The sequence below is a fragment of the Monodelphis domestica genome, chromosome 4, assembly GCF_027887165.1.
Source record: "Monodelphis domestica isolate mMonDom1 chromosome 4, mMonDom1.pri, whole genome shotgun sequence".
Taxonomy (NCBI): Eukaryota; Metazoa; Chordata; class Mammalia; order Didelphimorphia; family Didelphidae; genus Monodelphis; species Monodelphis domestica.
Window position 1 is genome coordinate 317,275,796 of NC_077230.1, and position 24,368 is coordinate 317,300,163.

The window sequence follows — 24,368 nt, forward strand, 5'->3', positions numbered from 1 at the left end:
AAGATTATTTGCTATCATCTCTTCTGAACTGCTTCCTCCTGTGTCACCATTTTGTCCATGTCTCCTCTCTTGATTCTTAGTTATAAATATCTCATAGGAAACAAGGAAATGTGACTTTTTTGTAATTTCACCCATTTCTTCCTAGTCTTCTTGTGAATGTCAAAGGACACTAAAGTCTGCTTGTTAACATTCACTGTTGGCTGTTATCAAGGGACTTAACATGAGTCTGGACTGCAAGGATTGGTGGAAGTGGAGAACTGATCTGGTTTTGATCTAGTTCTTGTGTTCTAACTTAAGTGCCCTTAGTCTAAAAAATGGAAAATTCTATGTTCTGAGAGGCCATTTGTGCCCACTAACATGGCAGAGGTGATAATCTGCCATTGAATTGGGAAAGTGTTAGCTCCATTAAGTTGGAGATAAATAATAATAGAAGCTCTTATTTATTTGGCAAATCAGTTTATAAAGCACTCTTCTCCCAAGAACGGGACGTAAGCAGTGTATAAAATTTGAGGAAAGTAGTATATATTTTATTATCTCTATTTTTTAAATGAAGATAATAAATCCCAATTTTTCAAATGAAGAGGTCCAAAGTCATTTATTAGTGCTCTCATGTAATTGCCTTATTTTATGTATAAAGAAACTAAACTCTAGGGAAATGAAATGACACCTAAAACCACAGTCAGGGATTGAGCTAGAATTTGAACAGAATTCTCTATACTTAAACCCAATGTTCTTTTACCATACTATTCTGCCTCAAAGTTACAAAGCTAGGGAGCACCAGAATGGAGACCTGAACCCATGTCTTCTTTCTTGGAGTCCAGAACTCTTCAATTATACCTTCCTGGTCACACATGCATCCTATAACCAATAAAACTGCATCATCACTGAAACAAAAGAGTGGAATTTTCCCTTTCTCCTTTCACACCTTCCCAGATGTTTTTCTTATATGCCTTCTTTCTGTCTTCAGCTATAATAAATATAAACACATTCTCCTTTCCACCAAAATCCCTGCATTTAATGTTCATTTTGACCTGATTTTACCTATAGGTGACCTTATTTCACCTGCACAGTTTATATTGGAAAGTCATTCCATTGGAGTTAGCTCTTGCTGAGCAGATTAGAGAATATGTCTGTATTGACTGTTATCCAGATAATTGTTTCAATGGTTCCTTTTTCCCCTTGTCAACAAAGGACTCCAACCCTGTCATCTACTGTCACAAAATGTGTAAGAGTTTGAGATGAAATGATATGTAAACATGATTTTTAATACTAGGATTGTGTCCATGTAACCTCTAATGCAATTTTCAACTATCTCAAGGAGCAAGATAAATACAGAATTTGATGTCACTTTAATCTTACAGTTCCCTTAAATTATTTTTAAATTTTCAAAGAAATGTTTTTTAAAGTAACTGCCAAAATTAGCTTCTAGTTTATTCTTCCTGTCTTTCTTCTGTTACTTATTCCCTGAAAGGGAATCATGTATTGCCTAACCTATGACACTGAGAACTGCTAAGAAAGCATAAAACATGGTTGTCTAAAAGTCATGCCACAGTGACTTCCTGTGACCATTTCAAAAGCCATCAGACATGAGATTATTTAGTGTTATTAGCTCTTATCAACCCAGGCAACCAACTGTGGGTGGGTCATTAATTTAAGGCATAGGAAACAGCAATAAAGTTTTGAATGTTTTGTCAGTGGGTAGGAATTATAAATTGATTGGGTACTTTTAAAGTCAAACATTTGATATATTCTCTTGAGAAATTCAGGTATGTATACATGTAATGTTTTCTTAGACTTGGAGAACATCTAGAAAAATGAAGGTATGTGTATATAATATAGTATATTTGAGAACACAATAATTTATAGGTTTAAAGATAATTGGGTGGGAAATGACATGCCAATGCCTTGTGGTTGTACTGAGAGAGGTCTTTGAGCAGAAGAAAGGAAAGAAAAGAAATGAATGACCTGCCTGTAAATGAAGGAGATCCTGAATGAAATATTCCTGGAATGAAACAGAAAGGATCATATAGTCTTTAATAGTGCCTAGGATTCTGAGGCCATTGGCACTGCCATAGACAGTAGTCATTTTGCTTCCTCTTTCTCAAAAAGGCTGTAATGGCACCCCACCAATCCTTTAGCCATATATTCTGTGGAAGTGACTTTCATTGTGTAGTCCTGGGACAAGTGGTGAACTCCAATTGGTCCAGGAGCTAGTCGCTTCTAATATTAATTATCTACATTTTATTTTTGGCAGGAGTCATTTTATTTACTATAATTAATTATATGTGAAGTCCTTTTAATGATTCCAACCTTCTTGCTACAACCAAAGTCCATCTTTTTAGTCCAGATATCCTCCCAGCAATGCTATGTGGCTAGGAGTCAATTAGCATTTATTAAGCATCTACTCTGTGCCAGGCACTGTGCTAAGCTTTGGAGATACAAAGAGAGGCAAAAAGCAGTCTCTGCTCTCAAATGACTCATTTGAGTCTAATGGGGAAGACAACAGGAAAACAATTATGACACAAGATAAATTGAAAATATGGATGACACTAAGATCAAAGAAGACTGGGAAAGAATTCTTGCAAAAGGTGAGACTTTACCTGAGACTTGAATGAAGCCAGGGAAGCTAGGAGGAAGAGGAGGAGAGGAGAGAGAGCATCCTAGATATGAGAGACAGCCAGGAAAAAAAAAACAAAAAACAAAAAAAAACTTGCACCTGGGAGATAGAGTGTTGTGTGCCAGGAATAACAAGGAAGCCAGTGTCACTGGATGATATAATATTGTGGGGAGGGACTATAGAATTTAAGAAGCCTGGAAAAGCAAGAAAGAGCCAGGTTATGAAGGGCCTTAAAAAAAAAAGAGTAATTTATCTTTAATCCTGGAGGTAATAGCCACTGAAGTTTATTGAATAGGAAGGTGATAGGGTAAGACTTGCTCTTTGAAAAGTTCAATTTGTCAGCAAAATGGGTGATGGTTTTAAGTAGAGGCAAACCTGAAAAAGGGATATATCAACCTGAAATCCAATAGTCCAGGCGTGCAGTGATGACCAGGATGGTTGTTGCAATGTCAAAGGAGAGAAGAGGGAATATATGAGAGCTAGAAATGATGAAGCTAGAAAAGTCAGAATTTACCACCAAAATCTTCCCTGTTTTTGTGTGTAGTGGCAGGCAATAAGTCATCTCCAAAGTGTTTTGCCCACCTGTATGATCTATAAACTAAAAGCACTGGGAAACCATTGTCACTAGGGATTCTCTGAAATCTCAGGGTATGCAAAGAACCAGAGGGTTTTGTTTTCTTCAGAACAGTCAGCTCCTTCCATGATCAAAGATGCACCTGCTGCATCCTCATAGGCCTTGGGATGATAGCTTCTCCAGCAGAGGTGGTGCTTGGATTAGTCCCCAAGGGGCCTTCCATGTCATGGATCTGTCCCCCACACCTGCTGCCATTTTAACTACCTCAGCTGCCTCCCTCAGGTAATGCTGGAGAGCACCAGGGAGGCAGAGGCAGCTTGCAGTTGGGACTGGCAGTTTTTTGAAACTGAGGGAGGCAGCTGGGACCTGAGCTTCTGTGACCAACAACTGGGGCCTCTCCAGGGGTACCCGAGCTGTACGGACATGTTGGGGTGATAAAGAAAATGAGGAGGAACCATTCCCCCCAGGACCCAACCCCAAAGAACTGAGGATTACTGTTTGTCATAATCATCATACACTGGTTAGTTAGGGCAACTGATTTTCCAGAGTCCTGGCCGGATGGCAGGCTAAGTATATTGTAGTGGGGAATACAGATGAAGTCCTCTGGACCCAAAGTAGCTGCCTTTTGGAGACACAAAGTTGAATCCTATTGATTGATTATATTTATATAATTTAAATCATATAATTTATATAGTAAGTTATATTTAAAGAGGGGACACTAATAAAGAATTTGCAAAGAGGATTTTATGAGGGACAAGCTATAGGGCCCAAGAGCATCTTGTTAGAATATGGTGCCCTGCTGGTCATTTAGCCATATATTCTATAGAAGGCTTAAAAAATCAGAAATGAAAGTTTAAACCCTCATCTACTGTAATTTATACAGAGAATGATCCACTTCAATTCATTATTTGTTAAAATCAATTTAATAAATCCCAGATTGTATCCAGATTAATTTATCCCAATATTGGTCTCCAAAATGTTCAATACAGTTTGTTTTTTTGTTAGCAGACATTGTACTCCAGATGCTAGGAAAACAAGTACAAAGGTGAGCTAGCCCTTGCCCTCAAGGTGCTTATCTTCTGCTGACCAAATATAAGAAGCCATAGGATTGATTGGTGGTCCATGTGACATAGGTAGCTGAGCTGATGAGAACATTTCTACAGATGCTCTTGATCTAGAATAAGTTACTTGTCTGACCTTTGCATATCATTAATTTAATGTCAGAATGTGCCAGGATACAGACACTCCTAATGTCCCTCTTTGATCTTGTCCAACCCCTTCATTTTACAAATGAGAAATTTCTCTTTCTTTTTTTGGTTCTAGTCATTGACTCTTCTTCCATTTCTGACTCCTTTTCTTCTACTGTGTCAGATTGTCCCTCTCTTACCAGGAAAAACAAAACAAAAACAAAACTACTGGTTAGATTTGTTGGTCATTCAATAATATTAAGTAACTTATCGTATGCCAAAGCTGTACTGGGCATTATGTCCAGTCTTTTCTCTTTCATTATTATTATCTATTGCTTTTTTATACCTCGGGTAATGAGTTCAGGCTTAGTGGATTTTAAAGACCTTTCTTAAATCTAAATGCTATATATCCTTCCAGGAAGATTACATCAAATACCTTTGAGGAGTATAGGGTCTTATCTTTATATTATTTGAAAAAACTTGATTTGGAAATCTCCCCTGAGATATGCTAATGTTCAACTAGTTTAAATTTCACTGGGAAAGATTAGCATCAAAGACAAGGGAAATGTCTATAATTATGACTTCTTTCCACAGACAATATATTCTCTAGAAGCAGTGTGGTATAGATGGAAAGCACCCCATACTGGGGGACAGAAAGCCAAATTTCTATCCTTAACTAAGCTGTTACTTATCTTCCTCAGTTTCCTCATCTATAAAATGAGGGGGGCTTCACTATGCAAATTGTAAAGGACTTCCAGATCTAATATACTCTGACCCTAAGGCTTCTTAAAAAAGTGAACGTTCATTTGATCATCAAGTTTATAAGAGAGGAATTATGACCCTAGTTTACCAGATCTTGGTAATCTAGCACATTCAGTCTAGAGCCCTCTTGAGCCTAGCAGAGAATATAGCCTCACTGAATGACAAAATCTCTCAGTTAAGTTATGATGATATACAAAAATGGAGAGTGCACCTATTTATTTATTTATTTGGGAAACAGAATCTTTTGGGGAAAGGTTACAAGAACTGTGATTATTCTGTCGAGAGAAGGCTAACAGATAAGCAAAGGTTTCAAGCTTACATTATTAGGAGGTCAAAGAGCTACAAGGAGGAGGGCAGAGAGGGTAGGAACAAAGACTGATAGCTGGGTGTTTCAGGAAAAAAAACCACAAATTGTCTGTTTTACAAGAGCTTCTGTTCTATGACATTGCTAGTGGTAGGTAGAAGGGTAAATTACCATGGTACCTAAGGCCTAGATATGGAAGCAGCTTCCAAAAATCCTAGAAGGGTGAAGATAGGTAGAATTCCATTTAGCCCCTCAAATGAAACCTCATGTTTGAATTAATTAGCCTAATTTTTGCATAGGAGGGGCAACAGGTTATTACTAGGTTATGATAACCCACAGCACCCATTTCTTCCATTTACATAATATCTGATTAACATAGAGGGCTTTTCTGTAACCACAATGCTAATCCCAAATCAAAATATTCTAAAACTGATCCAAAACCCAGGAATGACAGAAGAAAGAACATTTCTTACCTGAAATTCCTTTCAAGTTAGCTTTGAATGGATCAAACAGATCTGTGATCCCCAAAGGCCTTAAAACATCTTTTAAGTTGAAGTGGTTTTGGATCCTGAACCTAAAATGAAATACAATTCTTATTTTAAAACATTCTCATCTTCCATCTGAAACAACCTAACAAATCAAGCTCCTTAGTCTGGTATTTAAGGCTGTCCATGATGTGGCCCAGATTACTTTTCTAGCTTTCTCTATGTGAATTTGCTTCAAGTTCTAACTAGATTCAATTACTTGTTATTCTCTTGTTCTTCCCTATCCCCACATCTTTGCTCATGCTATTCCACTTGATGTTAACCTGAATCTTTAGTTTTTGAAATTCTACTGTATCACAAGAAATGATGAGCAGACTAATAAAAAAATGGAAAGACCTACATAAAATCATGAAGGGTGAAACAAGCAGAACCAAAAGAATGTACAGCAACAGAATATGGCTTGAAGAATGACATGTGTATATTTACCTCCAGGGAGAGAACTGCTAAATAGAAACAAGCAAGTCATAGTTTTGCATATATATGTATATATACACACACACACACACCTTTTTGTCAAATTATGCTTTCTCTAGTGTGGGGAGGGGAGAGAGGGTAGGAGAAACCTAGGGATTTTAATGTAACAAACTAGTAAGTTAAAAAAAAATTCTATCAGGGCTCACCACAGGTATGACTTACATTATAAAACCTGGTCAATCCAACTTGATGTATTTTCCCTCCTCTGACTCATACAATGCTTTGTACCTGTCTTCCAATACTGATCACATTCTGCTTTATGTTTTAGTGATTTCTAGGTTAATCATATTTCCCTTTTATAGATTTTTTTTTAGTATCTTTGGAGCAGTGCCCTATTTACATTTGCAACTCTCTCAGTACCTAGCACACAGTAATATGCTCAATAAATGTTTGCTGAATGAATGAATGAATGAATGAATGAATGGCTGAATACCCAATATTTTGTTTGCCTACTTCTATTTGATAAATCTTACCTCTTTGGCTTACTGTATTTTTTTAATCTTTGTATTCTCAATGCTTTTTATATAATATGTTTTAATATAGTTTTTTAAATTAAAAATCTATTTTCTCTCTCTTCTACTACTCTACCCCCTCCCACATACACACACTGAAAAAAAAAAACAAACCCATGGGACAAAATCAAGGAACACTTTATTGTCCATGAACAAAATATATATATATATATATATATATATACATCCCAGTAATGCCCCCCAAGTTCATCTCTTTTCTTGCATGCTTAATTATTGGTACTCTGGAATCATGATTGAATATTGATCAGTTTTTAAAGCATTTCAAAGTTAACTTTACCAAGTGTCATTATTATGTAAACTATTCTCCTGATTCTGCTTGCTTCTCTCTGCATTGCTTTATACAAGTTTTCTCCAGTTTCTTTAAAAACTATACCTTTTGGCAAGTAGGTGGCTCATTGGATAGAGAGCTAGGACTGTGGATGGGAGGTCTTGGGTTCAAATATGCTTTCAGACACTTCCTAGCTATGTGACTCTGGGAAACCCAATTGCCTAGCCCTTACCACTCACTCTTTTGCCTTAGAATTGATACTGAGTATTGATTCTAAGACAGAAGGTAAGGGTTAAAAAAAAAAACACAACATATTCTCATCATCATTTCTTTATTTTTTTTATTTAATAGAATTGATCCCCATATATCTTAGCTCCTCCCCTTTTCTTCCTGAATCATAGAAGGGATCACTGGGGAAAAAAAGATATGTATATATGTCTTTCCTGGTTCTCTTTTACTGTTTATTCTCTGGAGGTAGACATTCATGAGTTATTATTGAATATTGATTCTATACTTACATATAATATTTTCTTGATTTTATCCATTTCACTCTTCATCATTTCATATAGATCTTTCCAAGTTTTTTAAACCCTTCATCATTTCTTACAGCACAATAGAATTCTATCACATTCATATGCCATAATATGTTCAACCATTCCCCAATTGATTGGCACTCCTTTAGCTTATAGTTCTTTACTACTATAAAAAAATGCTATAAATTTTTTTACACAGGTTCTTTTCCTCTTTCGTTGGAGTATAAGCTTACCTAATAATGTTATTGCTGGACCATTTTAATAAGTTTTTAGCCATAGTTCCATATTGCTTTCCAGAATGGCTGAACTAAGTCATAGCCATACCAACAATACATTATTGTGCCTCTTTTCTTGTAATCCCTCTAATATTTGTCATTTTTACTATAATAAATATTTAATAAATGTTTGCTCAATAGAATTGAAAAATCAGGGTGAGGATTAAATGGTATAATTTACATAAAGCTCTTTGAAAATGTGAAAATGTTATATAAAGTGACTTCACAATAAGCCCAATCTTAGCTATGTTGTTCAGTGGATTGAGAACCAGGCCTAAAGATGGGAGGTCTTGAGTTCAAATTTTTGGTCTTAGATACTTCCTAGCTATGTGATTGCAGGCAAGTTAGTTAACTCCCATTGCTTAGCCTGTACTACTCTTTTGCCTTGGAACCTATACGTAGTATTAATTCTAAGGCAAAAGTTAAGGATTTTTTACAAAATAAAAACAAACAATAAACCCAATCCATTGTCTATGTCTTGGGGGACTTGTTGGAGGGATAGGAGAGCTAAGAACAATGGCAAAATAATGCCAACTAGAGACTCTGTTGAGACTTCTACAGTAGTTGTAAAGACTGGTAGGAACTAGGATGAGCTACCCAAATGGGCTCTGAAGACACAACTATTTGGGTAGCACCAAGGCCAGTGGGAGTAGATTGTTCCTCTGAATCCAAGAAATAGATAGGGTAGCCTATGGTTTGAGTGTGGCCCTACTTGAAATCATTAGGATAATTAGCTTGCCATAGAAGGCATCAGAATTAAGGTGATCAACATTGTATTCTGGTACAAGGAGGCTAGATATAAATTAGGTTAAGTTAGAAATACCAAAATCCCATCTGCTAGAAATGTTTTGATGCAGATGGTACTGACCACTAAAAAAAAAGGCAAACTATCAGTGTATATGAAATGACCTGAAGATCTGAATATTATGCACCAGAACTGCATCATTATGAAGCCAGAAACAGATGTTACCAGTTATATTCAAAGATTTATTATTTTGCTTTTTGGGGGGTCAATAATATGCTTACCTTCAAATTGCACAAAGATATACTGTAGGTCCTTCCTGGGCAATTTAAAGAAATAACTTTATTCTTAAACACAGATTAAATTAAATAAGAGTGGAATTTGAAGTCATTTAAATCAGAAAACAATGAAGTAATTGAAAACCTAACACAACACACGCTCCAGAATGTTACTTAGTAATGAAATAGAGGGCAAAAAGAATGCCAGTGTCTCAAGTTATTTTGAAAAGGGGATGGGCATCTTTAGAACATAATTTCAAAAAAGCTCTCCTTGAAGACAACAGTACCAATCCAACCAAATAGACAAACTATAGCAAAATAGAATAATTTTTGAAAGCTATCTGCTATAATCATCACAAACAATTATGTTCTCCCACAATATTTGACAGCATTTAAAGATATTTGAGGACCCACACAAAATGCTGCATTTTTTTTAGTCATTGCTATGGTAAGACTCAAAGGAGGAAAGGTAGTGCTCTCTAGGTCTACTTCTAAGGACAGGCATTAAATAGCTTGTAGCAGAAATAGTGAGAGAAAAATATTAAAGGCCCGAGGAAAGACATTAGAAGATTAAATGAATAAACACAAACTTTAAAACCTCATCATCAATAAAAGGCAACAAAAAAGAAGTTCCTGGAATGGAATATGGAAAGTTAAAATATATAAAAATTATAGTTGTCTTTAATCAAAAATTGGTAATGAAAGCCAAAATGTTTTGTATTCAAATTCCCCTGTGAACTCTGAATTTATAATACTACGTTTCTGTGTCCATAATGGAAATAACTATCTTTTTTCTGAGACCTAGACCACAACTAGACTTTCCTATTTTTGTTGAGAATACCATCATTCTTCTAGTCACCCATACTTGGAAGCATAAAGTCATCTCTAACACTTCTTCCTGCTATAGCCAATCAGTTCACAAGTTTTGTCTGTTTTATGACATCAGCATCTCTCATATCTACTCCTTTCTTTCTATTAATGTAGCCTATATATTGGTTCAGGCATGGTGCCTCAGGGCAGTCCTTCTCCCCAAACTTCAGTGAATGCATGAATGAAAAAACATTTATTAAGCACTATGTGCAAAGCACTGGGGATTCAAATAGGGAAAAAGAGAATGACAACATAGGAAGTTTCCGTTGCAATTCAGATGGAAAGAAGACCTCATGGGAGCAGGAAGCCAAGCTGATGGTAATACAACTTCTTTAATGTTATATTTCCATTTTTAAATCATTTGACAATTCCAAGGACTTTGGTGGAGAGGAATTTATTTCCTAGTTTTTCAGTAGCTATGGCTGTCTTGCTGTTAAGTCCAATTGCCACAAAGGTTGATTCTCTGGAGGAGAGGGTACAGGGCTCATCAGGAAGCAAAACCTCTAGTCTTTGGGGTGCTGCCAATCTCGAGGTTCTTGGGCTCAGAGTCCTGGCTATCACTATCTGGGTCTGCTGAGGTGGTGATGGTGGCAGTTTGATTCATTTGACATGTGCTGCTTCCTCTCTCTCAGGATGTCTTGCTGCTTCATCTAGGCCTGTTTCTCTGCCTTGTGGGTAGCAGTTTGCTGTCAGTTGGTGGGGATGCCCAAACCCTGCTCCACAGTTGTTCCTCTAGAGAATGGTTTTGGAGGGTGAGCTAGAAAGAAAGTCAGTCATCTGGGAGGCTGACAATTATTTCCAAGGCTCTTGAGTTAGCAATTGCCTGCCCATTGATGGCAGTTGGTCAGTGCATAGTATTGATGATGTTGGGTCCATTTTTTACAGGAGTTGATCCTTTGAATGATGGCTAAAGTGGCCAGTGGGAATGGAGAATGGACACTGCTTTGCCCAGAATTTTGAAGTGCAGGGTTCTGTGCTCTCTAGCATGGTCTGGAGGGATTTTGTAGTCAAGGCAGTAGTAATAATTTCACTCCCCTGAACATGTCAACTCCTTAGTGTATCTTTGTGCTAGGCTGGCTTACTTGTCTTGGGGGTGGTGTTTGGCTGGCAGTTGGCTAAGATAACTGGCCCCTTCTATACAGTGGTAACCATAATAGTCTTACAAAAAAGAGCTATTGGCTAGAGTTTGCAGACTGCCTCTGTGCTAACAGCCATCTTGTCTTCATCTTTCTCTCTGTCTTGAAAAAGTTTATGCAGTAACCACAACCTACTTGATCCCTGGTCCAAGCTCATCCCAACTGGATGATGCTATTTGGTTCTTTACATATTTGAATATTATCCATTGTCTTAACCTGATTACTATTTCTCTATCATATTTTCCATGCTTCTTCCCTTGCCCAGATTAATGCCTAGCCAGCAACGAAAGAAAAATGATAATGTATACAATATTCTTTCTTAATCACCACTGATCTCTCTACTATGAGGGAAAAGGTGTGCTTCATTTTTGAACTACTGGACCATCATTGGTTTTTCCATTCCTGGGGACTCACATTCCTTTTCCAGATCTATTTATATACAATGTTATATCCATAATATATATATATATATATATATACATATATATATATATCATTCACTTGGATTTGCTAGTTTCATTTTGCATCTTGACAAAAATCTTCCCATGTTTCTCTGAATTCTTATAGCCGTCATTTCTTCCTTTCCTTAGATTTAGGTGTATCCAAATTTTAAATGTGACAAGACCTTCCTTTGCTTTTTCTTTAAAGTTTCAGAGATAGGATCATCCTGAGGCATGGAGCTAAGGGTAGTTTTGAATAAAACTATCCTTCCTCTTCCCCACATTATAGTCAAAGTTTATACTTAGTTGGTTTTCTGTGAGATATATAGAGTAGAAGTTTTGCTTTAAAAAAATTGATGAACATGTTTTGTACTCTTGGGCCTGGCCTCTTAGGAAAGTTCTGTTTTGAAGAATAACTCATTAAGATGAAATAAACGAATAGCTGACCCAAACCCAGACACTAGTATCTCAGGTTTTCTTTAATGTCTATCAGGATCACCTTAGGTAGAGTGCCACTAAAGCAGAAAGTAAAGTTTAAAAAAAAGGATTAAAAGAATCTTCAAAACAGCTTTGCTGAAACCCCACTAAAGTAGAGTCAAGTCAGTAGGCTCTTTGGAACTTTTCATTTCCCTAGATCTCTTTCCTATGATGATGGTTTATTCTTATTGCCAAATTAAAATTCAGCATAGCTTAAAAATAAATTTCATTGATTTATCTTTTTTTGTTGCCAAAATTAACCCCAGTGCTCCTCCTACAGAGCCATTCAATGTAACAATACTTTTAAAGAAACCAAAGAAAAAGTAGAGAAAAAAATCAACAAAGCTGATCAATATTGTTTAAAAGTATGAAAATAGTTGATATGTGCCACAATTGTATCTATCTGCAATGGAGTGGAATGAATGGAAGTATCTTTGGTGCTGTGCTCATTCTATGTATTTATGCAGTATTCATCTGTGATTGCTTTTGTGGTTATTCTTTTCACTTACATTGTTGTCATCATGTGTACATTTTTATTTCTTGGCACTGCTTCCTTTATTCTCTATCAGATGGTACAAACTATCCATGCTTCTCTGTAGTCATCATTTCTTACAGTACAGCACTATTCCATTACATTCAGTTTGACACTTTGTTTAGCTATTACTTTATTATTGGCTGTCTACTTTGTTTCCATTCTTTGGTATTCATCTTACTGCTGGAGATTCTGGACACAGGGTAACATTTTCTCTTAGTTTCTGCCTTCAAAATTTTTTCTACCAGTTGCTTTGATTCCCTTCCATATGTAGGACAAAACTCCTTTATGTTACATTCTAGAGAACTCTTGAGAGATTTACCAAAATACCAGAGTTTTTGCTTTGATTTTGTAGCACGTATATTTGGTTTTGAGAATTTAGTGAAGGCTTTATCTCAAAGCTAGGCTCACCCTTTGTACCAATACTGCCTAACTCCATGTTAAACCTTAAGATTTAACTCCCTATATGTCTGTATGTTTTTGCAATACTTGATAGTCTTATTTTTAGCTTCTAAGAGATCATTGCCAAGGCCCCAAAAGATTTTCTTTTCCCCTAAAGGAAACGAACATACAGCCAACAGAGGAAGGCAGAAGTGGAGAATATTGTCAGTCAAGGAGCATTTATTAAGCACATCCTTTGTTCCAGGCACTGTGCTAAATGCCAGGGACCCAAAGATGCTCTCGTGGTTTAATGGAGAAGATAATATGCAAACAATTAGACTCAATTAAACTCTATACAGGATAAATTGGAGGTAATCTGCAGAAGGAAGGTACCAGAATTGAGGGAGCCTGGGAAAGTTAGCTTTTTAAGTTATTTCCATATTTACCAATTATTTTTCTTTAGCCTCTTTTATTCTTCTATAATCTGGATAGAGAGCTGACTTTGAAGCCAGAATGGCTCAGGTTCAAAGATTTCCTACTATCGTGGCACATGCAGGCCCCTGTCATCTCAGTTCTGGACAATAACCCCACCATATAGTCCCCTTAGTAAGTGCTAATTCTTTCAAGCCTATCCCCACTCCATTCCCCATTCCCAGTTTCTCCATCTTTGTCATGAAATACTGATACATGTCTGTCATGGCTGCCATCTGAGAAAATACTCTAATTTGCTGTCCATGTTGTTGTTGCAGTCACCCTTGCCAAAGATCAGTCTGAGTACTTTTCTTAGAGTGGTATGGACTTGCCATACCATCATGAGAGACCCATAGAAGGCTGGAACCATTGACCATAATGTAGTCAGTTTAAATGTCATTGGTTCCCAGTAATTGGTTATCTTCAGGATTGTCCCTGTTACATTCTAGATCATGTGGGAAATCATGCCAGTTATTACCCCAAAAAGGGAGTAGTATAAGTGTGCCATGTGCCATGAGTATTAGCACCAGGCAAGTTCTTAGAATCTTTTGGTGCATTCTACTTCTCTCTGTACCCTACCTTCACCCCAATTTCTGTCCACGCCTCCCCCAAAGGAAAAAAATTAAAAATTCCTTTTGAATCTGTCTTGTGAGCCCCTTCCCTGCTGTGAGCCTTGTTCACAGGATTTTAATGTCCGAGAGAGAGAGAGAGAGAGAGAGAGAGAGAGAGAGAGAGAGAGAGAGAGAGAGAGAGAGAGAGAGAGTTGAGAGAATGGAGATGGGGAAGATTGACCTTCCCTACTCTTCCCTTGGGGAAGGTAGCCCAGTCTTGTATCCCTGAGAGAAGGAATATGTCTCCTCAGAGAATGGTTCAGGGAGATGGGGGATAATGCTAGAAGGATAAGCTTTGGTAAGATGATGCCCTGCCTTCCTTTTGGTCCCAGCTATTGTTGAGAGGCAGGATGGGCTCTTCTGCCTCTGGATCCTTCAGGTACACCAACTGCCACTTCCCCACCCACCCAATCTTAGATTACTCCACAGCCCAGAAGAGATGGTTGCTCCTTAGGTCTGGTTGTTTGGATCCCTGAGATCCTGAACTAACCCTCCTCTTTGGGGAGAGGTATGGGTCTCCCCAATCTTCAGCCCCCTTTCCTAGTATCAGAAACTAGCCAGACCTAATTCTAAGTTGTAGACACTTAATTTGGGTTCACACAGGGAGAGGAGAGGTAAGGGAAGTGGATGAGTAGGAAACCCTATTGACTTGTCCCCTCTGGCAGACTGACTCCCCTCCAAGGTCTCAGGGTTCAGGCTCTCAGCCATGACTTCTATTCCAGCCAGCTGCTGGTTTCGTCCCTACTCCTGAACTAACTAGCTTGAGTATTGGAGTCCAGGACAAGTTAGGGAGAGAGATGGAGAATAAATCTTTGGAGAGAGGATTTCTCTGTGGATGGCTTCCTTCTAAGTTCCAGTCCACAATATCCTCAGATGGCTCTGACTACTGTTGTTAAGCTGAGTGAGAGGTATCCAGGGGTTCTAAGGGAAAGCAGTTGATCTCCAGAGAGACTGAAGCTTCCTCCCCACTTAGGAGATCTGCCCCTTCTCTCTGGCTCCCAGCTGAAGAAGTGAAGGAGCAGTTGGAGTTCTCCCAGCTTCTGTTCTCTGACTGGAATCTTGAGTTTTTTTCTTCCTGTACCTCCCCCACTCTCTCTCTGCAGCTGATTTCTGTCAGAGATTTCTCCTTGTATACATTGGATAAATTCCTCTCTTACAGCTCCCTACTCAGTCAACTCTAGTGGTTCTCTATCCTCCCTCCTCATCTCTGCCTCTTGGCTTCCCTGGCTCCCTTCAAGTCATTTCTCACCTTCTACATAAAGCCTTTCTCAGTTCCATTTGATATTAGTGCCTTTCCTCTGCTGCTGATAAATTCTACAATTTATCCTGCATCCAATTTGTGTCTCCATCATTGTTTGCTTGTTGACTTTCCCATTAGACTGTGAGTTCCTTGAGAGCCTGGACTGTCTTTTGTCTTTGTACCTCCAGTGCTTAAAAGTGTATACAAATCTATATAGTGGGTGATTAATAAATGTTCATTGACTGACTCTTCTTGACTTGTGTTGACCTCTGGCAGGAGTGGAAGTGTGCTATAATGGAAAGAGAACTAGACTTTTGAGAGTCAGGAAACCTAGGCTCTACTCCTTGCTCTTCCATGGACTAACTGTATTCTACTGAGAAAATCAATTCAATTCCTCAAGCATTTATTAAGCACCAGATACTGCTAGCCTGAAGGACACAAAAAGCAAAAACAAAAACAGACTCTACCCTCAAGGTCAAGTAACTATATTCTATTGGCAAATAAAGTAAAATCCTTGACCCACAATTTCTCCATCTGCAAAATGAAAAAAAGACTACATGATCTAAGGCCTCTTTTAGCTCTAAAAATCTCTGTTTTCCAAGCTGAACTCTCTTCTTGCTGGAAGTTAAATGCCTGTGTATACACACATACACACACACACACACACACACACACACATACTACATGTGTATATGTGTATACACATATAGAGATAAATTTGAAATTATTAATTAGATTAATTTTTAAATTCCAGATTGTATGTGCACTATGGTCTAGTGTCAAACTATATGAACATATGGCTTTATTGATACCTTTTCTTTTGACATCACTTTCATTTCTTAACATCTTTTCCCTTTACCTTCCAGAGGGTCATCCCTTAAAAGAAAAATTCAAAAAGAAAAGAGGAAAGTAAAACAGTTCAGCAAAACTAAGCAACCTATCATTCAAGTCTGATAGGCAGCTTCCTACCTCCATACTTCTCCACTTCTGGGAAGAAGGGACAGAGGTGAATTATATCTTTTCTTTGGGTCACACTTGGCCATTATACTTTTGGTTACTCTCTTTAAAAACAGCAACAACAAAAATACAACTCTTCTAGACTTAACCTTTGGGGCTATTTATCCCATACCTGAAGATGATAGGAAAGTTAAGGTGATCAATGAAAAGACATCAAAAGAAAGATATGAAGGCTCTCCTCTCCTGCCATAGTTGTTCTAACATGTGATTTGCCCCACTGGGAGAACATTACATGGTACCTTGGGGCATTGGAAATGAGTGAGTAGGCTTTAGAAAACACCAAATTTCCCATGGAGTACAGATGGGCAGACCCTATTATAGACCCTCCCCCCACCTAGCCCTTTTTCTGGAGAACAAAACCACTTACCTAGGCAGGAAAACGTCCATCTTTAGTCTCTTTAGGCTATTTGTCCAGATGTGAATGGCACTGGCAGTGAGGTGTGGCTCAAGTAGAGCCAGAGGGATTGTCTTGTTCCAAGGGAGTACCAGGAACAGGCTCACTGAGCTTCCTCGATAAGGCAGTTCAAGTACCCCAACTTGTCCATTAGTTGTGATTTGGAACTGGCCTAAATTCAATAGACATTCAATAGATTCAATAGACAAAGAGTTCCTATCCATTCTAGCATTTAAGTTAGTTTCTTCCAAAGGTCAGAGTGCTTTCCCTAAAATGCATATCTGACCAAGCCATTCTTTTACTCAACAAACTCCAGTGGTTCACTATTACCTCTAAGATTAAATATTAATTCCTCTGTCTGAAATTTAAAACTATTCACAAAATAATCCCAATTTATTTTTCTCACCTTTTATATTCTCTTCTTTATGCACCCAACAGTCCAGCCAAACTAGCCTTATTTCTATCCTCCCATAAAACTCTATTACCCACCTCCATGTTTGATATATAGATAATGAGTGCTATAGTTGGAGTTAGGAAGACATGAGTTCAAATCTTGACTTATGTACTTTCTAGCTACATAATCTTTGGCAGGTTACTTACCCTGTCCCAGTCTCAGTTTCCTCGTCTGTAAAATAGGAATAAAAATAGCACCTGTTTCATGAGGTTGTCATACCTTCCCCCTGTTAACTATTTCCAATTTTCCTGTATATAGTTTGTTTTGTATGTAATTGTTTGTATGTTGTCTCCCCTGTTAGCCTGTGAGTTCCCTGTGGGTAGAGACTGTCTTTTGACTCTTTGTATTCCTGATGCTTAGCACAGTGCCTGGCACATGGAAGGTGCTTAACAAATGTTTATCGATGCATTGAGATAGCATATGTAAGGCACTTTGCAAACCTTAAAGTGTTATTAATTATAATAAATTGAAATAATTATTAGAATAATTTCTATTATTATTATTTGCCTCCTTTTCTCCATATTTAAAAAATTCTAGTTTCTTTCAAAGCTCAGTTCAAGTGCCATAACTTTTAGTTTCTAATGCCCTCCCCTAAAAAAATTACCATGCGTCTATTTCATATCCACATATACAAAACACTGTACATATTATCATCTCAATTACATTGGAAACAACTTGAGGGTATAGACTGTCTAACTTTTGTTTTTAGATTCCCCATACATAGTACAATGTTGTGTATAATATGTGCTTTAAAATTGTTTATTATTTGATTTGCAAATAGTCCACTGCTCTAGTTATGTGGACAACACTAAAAGCTGAGGCATTAAGGAGCAAGATGAGTGGACCATTTGTCCTTAGCAAAAGGTTTTTTCATAGACTTAGAATGGACAGCAGATGCTCCTGCTCTGCAGTGATTTACTAGGGAGGATGCACCTCCCCAGGCATCCCCCTTCCTTTCTGGCACAAAACAGAATGTGCCTGATGAAGCATTGCCAGCTATGTCAACTAGAGTGTGGGAATTCCAAAACGGTCACTAGGATTTCAGTCTAGGAATGTGCTGGGAGAAGCTTTCCACTCAGGAGAATCACCCAAGTTCTCAGCCTCCTTACCCTGCCTCCATGATAGCAAATAGATTATCAGTGAAATTTGCCCTTTTAAAAGTGTGGCAAAGTTATGGAAGCCCCTGAGGATTGACTTGGTCCAAAGGTTCTGGGCATCCCATTAAATACTGCCTTCCTTTTTAGAGTGCAATGGGAAATGTCAAACCTGAAAGAGTGAGTTTCATCCTCTGCTCTGTTCAACAAGTCTGCCTTTTCTGGATGAATGGGCATAAAGAGCTTTCTCAGGATGCGTGAAATAGCCACATTCTGAACTCTGAGGATATCTCATATCAAAAGAGAGCAAAAAGCACTCAGGCTGGTTTCTATCTCATTTGTATACTTGGCATGCATCCCCTTCTGCAGTGTATTTGTGCCCATTGGCATTGCTGTCTGTGTTTGGTATCATATACTTCTGTGAGACTGTGAGCTCCATGAGGGCAAGGACTTTGTAGTTCTCCCTGTACCTAGCCCAGGGTTACAAACACTCTAGGTGCTTATTAAATTTTGTGACTGTCATTGCAAAGAAATTGCTGTGAGCTATTGTTAATATTATGAAATTGTTTAAATGAGGATAGCGCCCAGATGTTAGGTTTGTGTTTTATTCAATTATGTCAGATGGAGCTTGACTCAAATAATTGTCAATATTTTTATAGAAATATGCTTTTTACCTCCCTGGATGGCTTAGGAAATGGCCTGCCTTGGGGCAGAACAATGTTCCTGTGACACCTTTGGTCAATGCCAATCTTTAGCTAATGGCTTCTGGATTGACAGAACCAAAAAGGATCATTGCCACTGGCCCCATTACTGTGTGGATGGGCCACCCAAACAAGTCTGACTCATTCTGAGACAGAATCGTTTTTGCTGCTATTTGTCAAGAGAAAGACGGGGTTCCTTCAACTGAATCATTTTTAAACTGTGGTCATGAAAACTCATGTTATGGTGCTGACACATTACTTTTTTGATAGGGATTTTGTCAGCAAAGAAAATTTTGTAGTTATCAAGTAAGATTGCATATAGTCTAATGTAACCGAAGAAAATCCATTAAAAAGTGTTTGGTTTTGTTGGCAAGGAACTTACTTTTTACTTTTTGTGTTTAGAACATTTCCACACATGGTGGTAATTTGATTTAACTCACTAGTTAAAATGAGGAGTTGATTTAAATTCTTCCTAGTGGACTAAAAAACATTTGCTTGGGAGTTAAGAAATCTGGGTTCTACTCCAAGATTTAACATGAAGGTTCTATGTATCCTTGGGTAAATAACTGAATCGCATTGGGGATCAATTATATCATCTGTAAACTAAGAGGGGGAAAAGACTGAATGATCTCTATTCAGTTTGATTCAACAAACACTTGTTAAACCCCTAATATGTGTCAGGCTTTGGGTTAGAAGTCAAGTAATATGAAGACAAAATGAGATAATCCCTCTCCTAAAGGAGCTTACATTCTAGTGACCAGATACTATATATATATACATATATAGAAATAAGTATAATATAATTAAAGAAAAGAGAGACAGAGAGACAGAACGAGAGAGGAGAGAGAGACAGAGAGGCAAAGTCAAAGAGAGACAGAAAATGAGATAAGGAGAATTAGAGAAGACTTCATGGAGGGTGGGGAAGAAACATGGCATTGGAGCTGAATCTTGAAGAAAAATAAAGACCCTAGAGACATAAATAAGGAAGGATTCCAAGCATGGAGGACATCTTGTAGAAGTACATGAAGGTGAGATATGAGCATTAACTTTGGAGAATGACTAGAGTCCCGTTTGCCTGGAAAATGAAAGGGACTGATATGAAATAAGGCTTTAAAATCAGGCTGGAGCTAGACAGTAGGGGGTCTTAACTGGCAGGTGGAAGAGTTTTTATTTCATCTTAGAAGCAATAAAGAGTGACTGGAAATGCCCGAGCACAGTCGCTGTATCTGATAGTTGGGTGGAAGGTGAATTGAAGAAGGGAAAGGGTGAAAGCAGGGTGACCAACTAGGAAGCCGCAATAGATGAGGATAGAAAGGAGAAGTGCCCATTCTAGAGTAATGGTTCTATGAGGAGAAAGTAGGAGTGTGATAGTTAAAGGAATTGTTGAGGATTCCACAAGAGGCAAATGCAAAAGATGTAGAAGTAGTATTGACATGACTAGCACTGATGGAATATGGGAGAATTGAGAGAATACAAACCTAAAAAAAAGCATTTAGAGGACAGAAATAGGAAGTTTGAAGAAAGGCAAAATTCAGAGAGAAAAAATGATCATTTCCATTATGGATATGTTGCCTTTGAGATACCTAAGGGACATGCATGTGGAGGTAACCAGCAGACAGCTGATAATAAGAGACTGACCAGAATGACTCGAGGGAAAGGTTTAGGATAGTCTTTGTTAAGGAGTAGTGAAGGAGGGAAAATTCAAAAGTCAATCTAGAAAAAACACTTATTTCAATTAAGTCATGAGAACTCAATCGCAATATGATAGTATTAGTTTTCAGAGGACCTAGGTAAAAGTTCCTTTAAAATTCTATGATTCTACTATTGTGCTATAAGAAATGAAGAAGGTGACAATTTCAAAGAAACGTGGGAGGACTTGTATGAACTGATGCTGAGTGAAATAAGCAGAACCAGGAGAACAAGTTCTATAATAACAACAGTATTGTAAAAACCAAAAAACTTTGAAAGATTTAGGGACCCTGATCAACATGATGACCTATTACAGTTCCAGAGGATTCATGATAAAGAATGCTTCTCACTTCTTGACAGAGAGATAATAAACTCTATGGTTCAGAGTAAGACTTTTTTTTTTTTTATATGACCAATTTGGAAATTAGTTTTGCTTGTCCATTGGGAGAGAGAGAAAATCCAGAGACTTTTGGAAGGAAAGCCTGGTGGAGCTGCAAGGATTCCATCAACAGCATGGGATGGGCATAGGGAGAAGGTTTGGAACTCTGAAAGGAAAAAACCATGAGAGAGTCAATTGACTCTGCTCTTGACTGAGACCTGCTAGGGAGAAGGTCCATTCTTTGACTGGATCCAGATCCCAGGAACCTTTCTCTTCCTGAAACCTGATCCCAATCCTCCCAGATCAACAAGTGGGCAAAGACCTAAAGAAGAAAGTAGTTCACAAGAAGACCTGTCACAATTTCCTTGTACCTTGAACTTAAGACACCTGCTGTGCTGTGCCAAAAGCCAGGGTTCACTGCTCTGAACCCCTCAGGGGCTCAGGCCACTAAACTTGAGTGGCCTAACTTTGGGAGAAGGGTTCATCTAGATAGGGATCCTTTCCTCTCTCTTTCCTTTTAACCCCAATCCACCATCCATTTCAACCTTGCCCTTGAATTTTATTTCATAGAATAAACCTGGTTATCAAAACCCTTTAACTGACTCAAAGTCTCAGTGAAGGGCAGTCACAGCCGAGGGGAGAGAGAAGTGACCTCTCTCTCTCTCCCTAGAAGGAAGAAGTTTATAATTTAGGAAGAGCCTGGCAATAGAGAGAGAAAAGGCAGACACACTGAGGGGCCATAACCAGAGAGGACTGAAGGGGGAAAACAGACTCACCCTCCTTCTATCTCTGGACTTAACTATAACATCATCTCCTCCTCCTTTGTCCTTGCCTTGAGGGAAGGAAGACTCCATTCTCTCCCTCTCTTCTTTCTCAACACAACCCCATTATTACACCATGCACATTTTTTTTTTACAAAAGTTTTGCTTTTCTTTTTTCCAATGGAGATGGAGAGTAAGTGGAAGGAAAAATAATTTTTTCATTGAAAAATAAAATGAAATTGTGCTGCTATTAATAACAGCAACACCACACAATTCCAGGCATTGTGCTAAGTGCTTTTCAATTATTATCTCATTTGAGTCTCACAACAACCTTGGGAGATAAGTGCTATTATTACCCCCATTTTACAAATGAGGAAATTGAGACAAACAAGAGGTTATATAATTTGCCCAGAATCACATAGCTATTAAATGATGGAGACTGGATTCAAATTCAGGTGTTCTTGACTCCAGGTTCAGTGTTCTATCCACTTGGCCACCCAGCCACCATGATATGGAAAGCACTCACCGTAGTTGACATCAGCAGACTGGTACATCATGGGCACTCTGAGGATGAGACCTTCCATGCTAGTAAAGGACAACACTTGGGTGTCTGTGAAGGAGAATCTCTTGTGCCAAATGCTCTGGAAAGACATGGTGCTCACTAGGGCAATCTGAGCAAGTGCTGAATAGATCCTTTCCAAGGAGACATTTCCAGATTTCTCATCTGCACAGAGGAAGAACCATAAGGAGGACAGGCATTAGGAAATGAAAGCAAACAGACTGCATTTATGCATTGGAATCTTGCATGCGTATTTGGGCTTTGGGGAATTCCAAAGGAGATCAGTGGGGAAAGATCTGTAACCTTCTAAGTACTGGCTAAGCTAACAAATCATTATATGCTCCTAATTCAATATGGATACTGGCTAGGAGAAAAGTGTAGTAGAACAGAGAGCTGTCTTGGATTCAAGTTCTGCCTCTGACACATACTGGTTTGGTATTAATTCTACTATCTAGTCTAGGCAATTTTCTAAGATTCTAAGTCAAAGAGAAGGTCTTGGCATACAGTTATAGAAGGATTTTCCTTATCCCACAGTTCCCCATACTCGTGAAAAGGGCAGCTAGGCAGTCCAGTAGATAAAGTAGAACTGGACCTGGAATCAGGAAGACCTGAGTTCAAATTTGGATATAGATACTTACTAACTGTGTGACCCTGGGCAAGTCATTTAATCCTACTTGATTCAATTCCCTCATCTGTAAAAGGAGTGGAGAAAGAAATGGCAAACCACTCCAATAGCTTTACCAGGAAATCCCCAATGGTGTCATGAAGAGTCAGACATGATTGAAACAACTGATATAAGTGAAATCAGAGGTCTGTCTAGTCCTTATTCTTATCCCAATAACTAGAGTTTATTTTTTTTTCTCTATATTTCTTTTAAAAAGTCTAGAGAAGGGGCAGCTAGATATCTTGGTGGATTGAGACCAGGCCTAGAAACAGGAGGTCCTGGGTTCAAAATCTGACCTCAGATGCTTTCTAGCTGTGTGACCCTGAGCAAGTCACTTAATTCCCATTGCCTAGCCCTTACCACTCTTCTGCTTTGGAATTAATACTTGGTATTGATTTCAAGATGGAAGGTAAGGGTTTAAAAAAATTATCTAGGTACACTGGGTTAAAAAAAAATGTAATGTTTCTAGGGCCAGTTCTACGTATAGGTACAAGTAACCACCTAGATGGCCTTGTTTGTGGGGTGCTGCCAAGCTCTACTGGCCAACAAAAATCTCCCTAAGAGCAGTTAGGTGTCTACAGAGCCAGGCGGAGATAGTAGGTCTTGGGTTCAAATGTGGCCTCAGATACTTTTTAGCTATAAGACCCTGATCAAATCATTTAACCTCCATGGCCTAGCCCTTACCGTTCTTCTGCCTTGGAACCCATACTTGGATTCTGAGACCCCTAACTAAAAGTCATAGGAAAAAAATGGTCTTGCTTTGGCTACTGTGCTGGGGAACAAGACACTGAAGAGAGTAGCCAGGTAATCGGTGCTGTTTCCAGCTAAGAGATGATACATATACAGGCATTAAATCCTACCTGGCCCTTTGAGAAGCCTTTTATTACTACTTTTATAATATAACATATTTACATTAAACATAGTATTTCTAATAACTCTTATTAAATAAAATAAAATTGGTTTACATATATATAAATATATATATATATATATTTTTTACCTGCAACAAACCTATTGATCTGAGCCGTTGTCCTGTGAGGTCCACTGAAGTTACTTGTTGACAGGCTGCTGTTGGCCCACAGGGAGATGTGCTCAGTGAAACGAGAGGAGAGATGAGTTCCCGTTTGTACAAAAAAGGTACACATCAGCTGAATGGTGGTCCCTGGGCTGGAAGGGCTAGCTGCTGCCTGAGCAGTGCGCAGGAAATCATGCACCCGTCTGTCTGTTGGAGGAGGGAGGGGGGAAGGGGCCATCCATGAATGAAGGGGCTCGGCAGAAAAAAGGGAGATCCTGGCTATAACATGCAGATACCTGGGCTAGGGAGTTGTAACAGGACTCAGCATTCTCCACCTTTGTTTCTAAGATCTACTGCATCCTGTTCATTTGAAGAAAAGTCAATGCAACTT

General features: G+C 38.4%; 1 protein-coding gene across 1 annotated transcript in view; it reads right to left on the reverse strand.

Moving 5' to 3' along the window:
- SERPINE3 (serpin family E member 3) overlaps positions 1-24,368 on the reverse strand; it is a 44,144-nt gene that overhangs the window by 13,874 nt on the left and 5,902 nt on the right. The window contains exons 3-6 of the mRNA XM_056826127.1: positions 23,963-24,180; positions 22,266-22,463; positions 16,635-16,833; positions 5,918-6,018 (exon numbers count right to left, since the gene is read on the reverse strand). Of these exons, the coding sequence (XP_056682105.1) occupies positions 5,918-6,018; positions 16,635-16,833; positions 22,266-22,463; positions 23,963-24,180 (716 nt within the window). The remainder of the gene's footprint in view (positions 1-5,917; positions 6,019-16,634; positions 16,834-22,265; positions 22,464-23,962; positions 24,181-24,368) is intronic.